Source organism: Zeus faber, assembly GCF_960531495.2.
Source record: "Zeus faber genome assembly, chromosome: 18".
Lineage (NCBI taxonomy): Eukaryota > Metazoa > Chordata > Actinopteri > Zeiformes > Zeidae > Zeus > Zeus faber.
Window position 1 is genome coordinate 29,054,294 of NC_137210.1, and position 10,000 is coordinate 29,064,293.

The 10,000-nt window shown below is 44.9% G+C and overlaps 2 protein-coding genes across 8 annotated transcripts in view; one reads left to right on the forward strand and one right to left on the reverse strand.

Annotated features, from left to right (window-relative positions):
• The first annotated feature begins 533 nt into the window (after positions 1-533).
• Positions 534-4,728, forward strand: LOC307244219 (alpha-aspartyl dipeptidase). Of its 3 annotated transcripts, none has more exons than XM_080019322.1 (9): positions 534-574; positions 2,225-2,321; positions 2,395-2,483; positions 2,588-2,662; positions 2,951-3,030; positions 3,120-3,293; positions 3,371-3,430; positions 4,280-4,362; positions 4,590-4,728. In XM_080019322.1, the coding sequence occupies exons 2-9, from the start codon at positions 2,227-2,229 to the stop codon at positions 4,654-4,656; spliced, it is 723 nt and encodes a 240-aa protein (XP_079875448.1). In that variant the 5' UTR covers positions 534-574; positions 2,225-2,226; the 3' UTR covers positions 4,657-4,728. The 3 variants fall into 3 exon arrangements, with proteins under 3 accessions (XP_079875448.1, XP_079875449.1, XP_079875450.1); XM_080019323.1 differs by having other exon boundaries at positions 553-574; positions 2,218-2,321; XM_080019324.1 differs by lacking the exons at positions 534-574; positions 3,371-3,430 and having other exon boundaries at positions 925-2,321.
• Positions 4,729-4,874: 146 nt separating this feature from the next.
• itgav (integrin, alpha V) overlaps positions 4,875-10,000 on the reverse strand; it is a 40,417-nt gene continuing 35,291 nt past the window's right edge. Inside the window, exons 32-33 of one of the 5 annotated variants that reach the window (XM_080019320.1) lie at positions 6,612-6,731; positions 4,875-5,015 (exon numbers count right to left, since the gene is read on the reverse strand). In XM_080019320.1, coding sequence (XP_079875446.1) covers positions 6,639-6,731 — 93 coding nt within the window. In that variant the 3' untranslated portion in view covers positions 4,875-5,015; positions 6,612-6,638. Of the gene's footprint in view, positions 5,016-5,044; positions 6,732-10,000 lie in introns of those variants that run through there. The other 4 variants (XM_080019318.1, XM_080019317.1, XM_080019319.1 and 1 more) reach the window with 4 other exon arrangements.

Consider the following 10,000-nt stretch of genomic DNA (forward strand, 5'->3'; position numbering starts at 1 on the left):
AGGGGGAGGGGGACACACAAGCTGGAGTTGATCTGAACAACTGGAGGGAGAAGGAGGGGGAGAGGGGGCTCCAGATGTTTTTCATCCAATGGGTTATGCCCCTCCCCCTTCCTCCTCCCCCAGCAGTGACCCTGCAGTTCACTCCCTTTCTTTCTTTCTTCTTTGAATATAATATGATACATCATATAATATAATATATAAAAGTATATGATGTGATTTAATATAATATAATATGATATGATATATTATAATATATAATATAATAAAATAAAATATAATACAATAGGATATTGTATATTATATCATATATCATATATAATAGTATATGATATAATATATATATTATAGTATATCATATCATAAACAATCATTGGATGGAAAAAGCTGCTTTTTGTATATGATGGAGTTTTTACTTTTTGTTTGTTTTTGTTTTGATTGCTATGGTTACTATCAGCTGTTGTACTGACCCCTGGCGGCCGGAGGGCGCAGTCGCAACATGGCTGGTCATGTGACCAATAGCTACTTCCGGAGGGGGCGTTCCAGACAGGAAGACGACGTCGCCAGCTCGTGATCGGTTTGTTACCCCGAATCAACTAAATACATTTTCTGTCCATGCGGTGGTTTTACATACATACGATAAAAACAACAATTCGACTTTTTTTGTACGATCAATAAAAGACACATTCAAGCGATGACAGGCGCAGTGAAAGCTGTAGTAAAGTGGCGTTTTAACGTGGACTTCTACGGCGCTGCCCCGCTTCCGGCATTTCCCGGAAGTAGCGATCAGCTGATCCCGAGCGCTGATCTGCTGAAGGATTAAAATAAATCAATTCGTCAAGATTTTATCATCATTATTCATCAAAAGTTACTCAGAAAAGTCCTAAAAAATTAAAAAAAAAATGTTTTATACAAAAATAGAAATAAAGTGGAAGTTTAGTATAAACAACCTAAAAACGAAATAAGAATAAAGGGACGGGAGCGACGAGTGTGACTCAGTGTGTCGCTCGCTCCTCTCTGCCCCTGCCATGGTGTTTTTATTCCAGATCTATTGCATTGTGGGTAACGGGTGTTTTTATTCCAGATCTATTGCATTGTGGGTAACGGGTGTTTTTATTCCAGATCTATTGCATTGTGGGTAACAGGTGTTTTTATTTCAGATGTATTGCATTGTGGGTAACGGGTGTTTTTATTTCAGATGGATTGCATTGTGGGTAACGGGTGTTTTTATTTCAGATGGATTGCATTGTGGGTAACGGGTGTTTTTATTTCAGATGGATTGCATTGTGGGTAACGTCGGGTTGGATTTAGTGTGTTTGTATTTTCAATCTTCAATGCTCCAGCCTCCACCCTCCTTTTTCCTCCCTCTTTTTCTCCGTTTTTGTACATTTTGTATATTTTAACTATTTCTCTTTGCTGACCCCTTGAAAAAAACCAAACTTAAATAATCTTTTCATCCGTCCCTTAAAATAAATAATTGTCCTTGTTGGAGAAAAATAAAATGACGTGTTATTTTATCCATAGTTGAAGAGACGTTGTTCATTGAAGTAATAGAAACAAAGCAGCGCGTCCACTTTCTGTTGAGAGTGGATCTTCCCTCCTATTGGCTGTCACCCGGCACTGCTCATTTGCATAAAGTCGAAACCTGTTCGACTTTCCTTGTCGCTGCGAAGCCGTTAGCTCGTCGCTAGTCGTCGCTCCGCCCCCCTGCAGCTCCTCCTCTGCAGCCTGTCGCTCTGCAGCCTGTCGCTCTGCAGCCTGTCGCTCTGCAGCCTGTCGCTCTGCAGCCTGTCGCTCTGCAGCGGCCCGTCGCCGGCGGGGGGACGGTGCCAGTGGAGTAACGGGGTGTGGTGCAGCTCCACTGCCCCCGTGGCTGCCAGCACCTCCAGCCTGACCCAAAGGAACCAATGAAAAGCTTTGACTCAACACAGCAGCGTTACTGACCCGCCCCCACCCGCCCCCATCCGCCCGAACCCGTATCACTCCTACTTCCCCGTCCTTGACCGTTGAGTGTTTATTAACTGGTTTAAGAAGCGTCAGCGGGTTTGGGACTCTGAGCTTCGGACCCTGGATCACTGAGCACAGGGAGGGCGGAGATCCTCCTCGGAGCTCCGTTCTGGTGGAGTTCTTCTGTGTTTGGGTGGAGTTCTGCTCCGTTCGGGTGTGCTGGAGTTCTCCTCTTGAGTTGTGTTGGGGTTTTTCTCATTGTTCTGTTGTGAGCGTGTAGAGATGAAGAGGAACCTCCTGCTGGTGTCCAACTCCACCCTGCACGGCAGCGGCTATCTGGAGCACTGCCAGGGCGACATCAAGGACTTCCTGGGGAAGTGAGTCTCCGGGTCAGAACCACGACTCAGCTGCACCATCACAGCTCATGACCCCCCTGTGTGTCGTCTTCAGGGAGGTGAAGCGGGTTCTGTTCGTTCCCTATGCCCTACACGACCGAGATGCCTACGCCAAGATGGCCAGGACCAAGTTCAACAGCCTGGGTAGGAAGGACCTGGAAGGACCTGGAAGGACCTGGACATGGGTTCTGATTGGTCAGTAGCAGTTATTTCTGAATAAGGACCTCGTGTCTTTTGGCATCTTGCAGGTTATGAGCTGGACAGCATCCATGAAGCCTCGGACCCGGTGGAGGCCGTGAGGAGAGCGGAGGGGATCTTCATCGGTGAGACCAGCCCCATGGGCCCCGGCAGGGTTGGGCGTTCTGTTCCCGAGGGCGGTGTTTCCCAACCCTGCCATCCGGTTCTCCAGGTCCTCCGGGTTTTAGCTCCAGCTCCACTCCTGCCACGCCTTCTCATGTCCCCGAGCTAAATCAGGTGCAGGAGGAGAGTGGGAGCTAAAACCGGGAGGAGTGGGAGTCACGGAGGACTGGGTGGGGAAACACCGCCCTAGAGCCGTGCACTAGCACTGGGGGGGTCGGGGGTTCTTTTCCATGACCGACGTTCTGTTTTAGGTGGAGGAAACACCTTCCGCCTGCTGAAGTGTCTCTATGACAACAAACTGCTGCCGGAGATCAGGAAGAGAGTTCTGGAGGTCACACACACACACACAGATAACCCCAAACATGTAAGTGTTGCAGTTAAAATATTTACAGATATGTAAATACCTCCTCCCTCCCTCAGGGTGGGGTTCCCTACTTGGGCTCCAGCGCAGGAACCAACGTCTCCACCGTCAGCATCAACACCACCAACGACATGCCCATTGTCTGCCCCCCGTCGCTCTCCGCCATCGGCCTCGTGCCCTTCAACATCAACCCCCACTTCCTGGACCCCGAGCCCACCAGCCACCACATGGGGGTGGGCCCCTACACACACACACACACACACACACACACACACACACACACCTGAACTTGAGTGTGTTTTCTCCACAGGAAACCAGAGAACAGAGGATCAGACAGTACCACGAAGAGAGAGACACACCCCCTGTCCTGGTGAGAGAGAGAGAGAGACAGGTGGATGGAGGGAGGGAAAGAGAGAAAGAAGAAATAGATCTGAGAGATATTGTTTGTCTCAATTAGGGTCAAATGTTTACACATTGCAGTGTCGTTTATTTTACATCCTATTTCATATACAGTTTATATCTCTATCCATCTGTGGTGTGGTGGAGCAGCCACACCTGTCCTGGGTCTAGGTCACTGGGGCCCGGGATCAGAGTGGCTGTACACCTGTTGCTCATTGGTTAGTCTGGAGCAACAGGGAGGATCCTTGTCAGGGCGTGTTGTCCCTGTCGGGTGCCGGTGTGGCTGTCTGGCCTCCAGCACGTCACTCAGGTGGTGTTTCCGAGGACCTCCAGCACAGAGACAGACCACAGGGTGTCACACACAGTTGACTGTGGAGGGTGGGCTGGAAGGAACAAGCCAGGAGCAGATAGAGGACGTCAGGACAGGGCTCCTCTCCTGAGTGAGTGTGGAGGTTTTACCTGCTGCTCAGTGATTACTCTAACAAGCCATAGGTGTACAGCCACACTGACCCCCCTCACCCCAATTCCCTAGACCCAGGACAGGTGTGGCTAATCTGTCTGTCCGTCCGTCCATTTAAAAAAATATATTTTAGTTTAGCTTTACTCATCTGTATATTTTTCATACAAACATTAATAAACTAATGTTTATTTTGTATTTAATATATTCTGAAGATAAAGGTTGAACATATTTGTACCTGTTTTCACTTTGCTCTGATCCTCTGATCTACCTGGAGATTCTTTTGACTGGAACATTTATATTTTATGTTTTAGGGTGAGACACTTTTATTTTGCATTTCTCTGTGTGTGTGTGTGTGTGCAGGCTCTCAGGGAGGGCTCGATGCTCCTGGTCTCTGGGAACAGAGCGACGCTGCTGGGAACAAGCAGAGCTCGACTCTTCATCAGGTGTTTGATCAGTTACATTTCAATAGAAAGTGACTGTTTGTATGAGGACATATTTAATCATGGTACCATCATCAACTGTCCAGGACACGCTAATTACACATTGTATGTAGACAAAATGTTATTTCAAGAGGCTTTGCACAGAAACAACAGAACAATCACCCTGTTATTGTGTTATATAATGCATAGTTAGTAACCGTGTGTGTGTGTGTGTGTGTGTGTGTGTGCAGGGGGAAGCCCACCGTGGAGTACGAGCCGGGCAGTGACCTCAGCTTCCTGTTGGAGGAGGGACTTTGACCAATCAGAGACGACCAGGAAGTGACGATGAAATAATTAAATAATTACTGAATAAACATTTGAAAGCAAAGTAATTCCTCTCTTGAGTAGTGTGTGTGCACGCACACGCACGCGCACACACACCACCCTCTAGTGGCTGATGGAGGTACTACACAGTGGCAGGGACAACTGTAGAACTCCTGTGGTTCATGTCCAGTAGATGAATGACGGACGGTGCTGGACATGACACGTCCTCACAGGCACCAGATGAAGGTCGCAACGTCAACACATTCAGTGTTTGGCTGAACAACGTCCAAGGGAACAGACGCGGATGAGGAGGACGAGTTGAAACGAACAGGAAGACGTCAGACGTTGATCATCTGACGACGAGAGGAAACAACACAACACGAGACGTTTGTGACTTTATTTCAGTTTGTAAAAAGGTGAATCATCACAAAACATTCAGAACCCCAAAGAGAAAGCACACACATCGAAAAATAGAAAAAAAACATTTGATCTCAGTGAAAAGGAAGGGATGGTACACACGCAGTACTACGGTAACCATGGCTATGGTAACCATAGCGACAGCTGTGATGTCATCACGCTCTCAGTGAACTTGTACCGTAGTTAAATGAAGACGTGTGAACGTTCAAGAGGATTTGATCGACTGCTTTGTTAAGTACATTATTATTATTATTATTATTATTATTAATTATAAAATGTAGAAAATCAGCTGCATATTAAACTATTGATTAGTGACAAATTAGACGACTGTCAGTCAGGGATGTTATAAATATTTGTAAGATCATAAGTAACGACTAATTTCATAAAAATAATACTTTCACGTCTTTGTTCCTCAGATTTAATAAAAATATTGCAGGTTAAATGTTAAACATCACAATGTACTCCCAAATATTCATGAAATAAAAACTCCATCAGTGTTTTCCAGCAGGTTGTTCAGCTCCGTCGTATCTTAGTCGCAGCGTTACTGTTGTCACGGCAACAATGGTGCAGAAAGCACCATGTGAGCAGTACACCAGTACTACACCAGTACTACAGCAGTACTACACTTGTAGAAAAAGGTGTATTACACCAGTTCTACACCTGTAGTACAAATGGACTACAGCTGTACTACACGAGTACTGGTGGTAGTACAGATCATTTAATATTCTGGGGTGAAACTAAAGCAGATAATAATCAATACTCTGGTATTTCTTCAAAAAGTGAATCAATTTGAAAATCAAATTTTCAATTTCAAAATCTGTTCAAATTCATTTGTTTCATTTCTCTTTTGGACTGAACTCGTTGTGTCAAATGTCTTTTCTCACATTAAAACAAAAGTTGATCATGTTTGGACGTAGAACGGTGCTGGTGTGAAGCCCAATATGGGCACACACACGCACGCACGCACGCACGCACACACGCACGCACGCACGCACGCACGCACGCACGCACGCACGCACGCACGCACGCACGCACGCACACACAGACACACACACACACACACACACACACACACACACACACACACACACACACACACACACACAGAACGGAGTGAGAGGCTTAACGTAAAAAAACAAAAGTAAATATTAAAGTTTTAGCAGGAAACAGGAAGTGATTATTGATTGATTATTGATTCGCCTCAAAAGCAAAAAGCCCAAAAATCAAAGATGAAAATATCAAATAACATTTCATCAAATTCTAATGTTTGATATTTATTCATCAGCTCAGTGCAGCAGAGAAGAGGAGGAGGAGGAGGCTGGTGGTGATGAAGGTGGGGGTGGTGGAGCTGGGAGTGCGTGTTTACCCACAATCCTGACATCACATGGGTTTGAACTGGAGCAGGAAGTGGAAAATACCAAAAATATAAAAACAACTTTGAGGGAGTTGAGGTGGAGCGGTGGTGTTCAGCTCCACCTTAAATGACACCGTGACGGAGTGGACGTGCTTCCTGAAAACACCTCTTTACCCACAATGCCCTGCGCCTCCGCCCGCCGCCACTAGGTGTCACTGTTGCCGTTCTCCTCCGGCTGCAGCTGCTCCTTCTCAGTGCAGTCCTCCTGAGGGGGACGCACCCTCTTAAAGAAGCCCATCTGGAGGGAGGTGGAGGAGGAGGGGTGGAGGAGGAGGAGAGGGAGGAGGAGAGGTGGAGGAGGAGGGGAGGAGGAGGAGGAGGAGGAGGGGAGGGAGGAGAGGTGGAGGAAGAGGAGGAGAGGTGGAGGAGGAGGAGAGGTGGAGGAGGAGGAGGGGAGGGAGGAGAGGTGGAGGAAGAGGAGGAGAGGTGGAGGAGGAGGGGAGGGAGGAGAGGTGGAGGAGGAGAGGTGGAGGAGGAGAGGGAGGAAGTTTGATCAGATGTAAAACTGAACATTACTGTTCTTTATGTGTGTGTGTGTGTGTGATGTGTGTGTGTGTGTATGATGTGTGTGTGTGTGTGATGTGTGTGTGTGTGTGTATATGTGTGTGTGTGTGTATGATGTGTGTGTGTGTGTGTATGATGTGTGTATATGTGTGTGTGTGTGTGTGTGTATATGTGTGTGTGTGTATGATGTGTGTGTGTGTGTATGATGTGTGTATATGTGTGTGTGTGTGTGTGTATATGTGTGTGTGTGTGTATGATGTGTGTGTGTGTATATGTGTGTGTGTGTGTATGATGTGTGTGTGTGTATGATGTGTGTATGATGTGTATGATGTGTGTGTGTATGATGTGTGTATGATGTGTGTGTGTATGATGTGTGTGTGTGTATGATGTGTGTATGATGTGTGTGTGTATGATGTGTGTGTGTATGATGTGTGTATGATGTGTGTGTGTGTGTATGATGTGTGTATGATGTGTGTGTGTATGATGTGTGTATGATGTGTGTATGATGTGTGTGTGTATGATGTGTGTATGATGTGTGTATGATGTGTGTGTGTGTGTGTGTGTGTATGATGTGTGTGTGTGTATGATGTGTGTGTATGATGTGTGTATATGTGTGTGTGTGTGTGTGTATATGATGTGTGTGTGTGTATGATGTGTGTATGATGTGTATGATGTGTGTGTGTATGATGTGTGTGTGTATGATGTGTGTATGATGTGTGTGTGTATGATGTGTGTGTGTGTATGATGTGTGTATGATGTGTGTGTGTGTGTATGATGTGTGTGTGTGTATGATGTGTGTGTGTATGATGTGTGTGTGTGTGTATGATGTGTGTATGATGTGTGTGTGTGTGTATGATGTGTGTGTGTATGATGTGTGTGTGTGTGTATGATGTGTGTGTGTGTATGATGTGTGTGTGTATGATGTGTGTGTGTATGATGTGTGTGTGTGTGTGTATGATGTGTGTGTATGATGTGTGTGTGTGTATGATGTGTATGATGTGTGTGTGTATGATGTGTGTGTGTGTATGATGTGTGTGTGTGTATGATGTGTGTGTGTATGATGTGTGTGTATGATGTGTGTATGATGTGTGTGTGTGTGTATGATGTGTGTGTGTGTATGATGTGTGTGTGTATGATGTGTGTGTGTGTGTATGATGTGTGTATGATGTGTGTGTGTGTGTATGATGTGTGTGTGTATGATGTGTGTGTGTGTATGATGTGTGTGTGTGTGTATGATGTGTGTGTGTGTATGATGTGTGTGTGTATGATGTGTGTGTGTGTGTATGATGTGTGTGTGTGTATGATGTGTGTGTGTGTATGATGTGTGTGTGTGTATGATGTGTGTGTGTGTATGATGTGTATGATGTGTGTGTGTGTATGATGTGTGTGTGTGTATGATGTGTATGATGTGTGTGTGTGTATGATGTGTGTGTGTATGATGTGTGTGTGTGTGTATGATGTGTGTGTGTGTATGATGTGTGTGTGTGTATGATGTGTGTGTGTGTATGATGTGTGTGTGTGTATGATGTGTATGATGTGTGTGTGTGTATGATGTGTGTGTGTGTATGATGTGTATGATGTGTGTGTGTATGATGTGTGTGTATGATGTGTGTGTGTATGATGTGTGTGTGTGTGTATGATGTGTGTATGATGTGTGTGTGTATGATGTGTGTGTGTGTATGATGTGTGTATGATGTGTGTGTGTATGATGTGTGTGTGTGTGTATGATGTGTGTATGATGTGTGTGTGTGTATGATGTGTGTGTGTATGATGTGTGTGTGTGTGTATGATGTGTGTATGATGTGTGTATGATGTGTGTATGATGTGTGTGTGTGTGTATGATGTGTGTATGATGTGTGTGTGTGTATGATGTGTATGATGTGTGTGTGTGTATGATGTGTGTGTGTATGATGTGTGTGTGTGTATGATGTGTGTGTGTGTACGATTTGTGTGTGTGTATATGTGTGTGTGTGTGTGTGTGTGTATGATGTGTGTGTGTGTACGATGTGTGTGTGTGTATATGTGTGTGTGTGTGTGTATGATGTGTGTGTGTGTGTATGATGTGTGTGTGTGTGTGTGTATGATGTGTGTGTGTGTATGATGTGTGTGTATATGTCTGTGTGTATATGTCTGTGTGTGTGTGTATATGTGTGTGTGTGTGTGTATATGTGTGTGTGTGTGTATGATGTGTGTGTGTGTATGATGTGTGTATATGTGTGTGTGTGTGTATATGTGTGTGTGTGTGTGTATGATGTGTGTGTGTGTATGATGTGTGTATGATGTGTATGATGTGTGTGTGTATGATGTGTGTGTGTATGATGTGTGTATGATGTGTGTGTGTATGATGTGTGTGTGTGTATGATGTGTGTATGATGTGTGTGTGTGTATGATGTGTGTGTGTGTATGATGTGTGTGTGTATGATGTGTGTGTGTGTGTATGATGTGTGTATGATGTGTGTGTGTGTGTGTATGATGTGTGTGTGTATGATGTGTGTGTGTGTGTATGATGTGTGTGTGTGTATGATGTGTGTGTGTATGATGTGTGTGTGTATGATGTGTGTGTGTGTGTATGATGTGTGTATGATGTGTGTGTGTATGATGTGTATGATGTGTGTGTGTGTATGATGTGTGTGTGTGTGTATGATGTGTGTGTGTATGATGTGTGTGTGTGTATGATGTGTGTATGATGTGTGTGTGTGTATGATGTGTGTGTGTGTATGATGTGTGTGTGTGTATGATGTGTGTGTGTATGATGTGTGTGTATGATGTGTGTGTGTATGATGTGTGTGTGTGTATGATGTGTGTATGATGTGTGTGTGTATGATGTGTGTGTGTATGATGTGTGTGTGTGTATGATGTGTGTATGATGTGTGTGTGTATGATGTGTGTGTGTGTGTGTGTATGATGTGTGTATGATGTGTGTGTGTATGATGTGTGTGTGTGTATGATGTGTGTATGATGTGTGTATGATGTGTGTATGATGTGTGTGTGTGTGTATGATGT

Bases quoted from the DNA above. Each gene is read 5' to 3' on its own strand.
- LOC307244219 (XM_080019322.1), top strand. From the start codon at position 2,227: ATGAAGAGGAACCTCCTGCTGGTGTCCAACTCCACCCTGCACGGCAGC. The intron at 3,031-3,119 runs GTCACACACACA...TCCCTCCCTCAG, and splicing joins TCAGGAAGAGAGTTCTGGAG to GGTGGGGTTCCCTACTTGGG. The intron at 3,294-3,370 runs GTGGGCCCCTAC...TTTTCTCCACAG, and splicing joins CCACCAGCCACCACATGGGG to GAAACCAGAGAACAGAGGAT.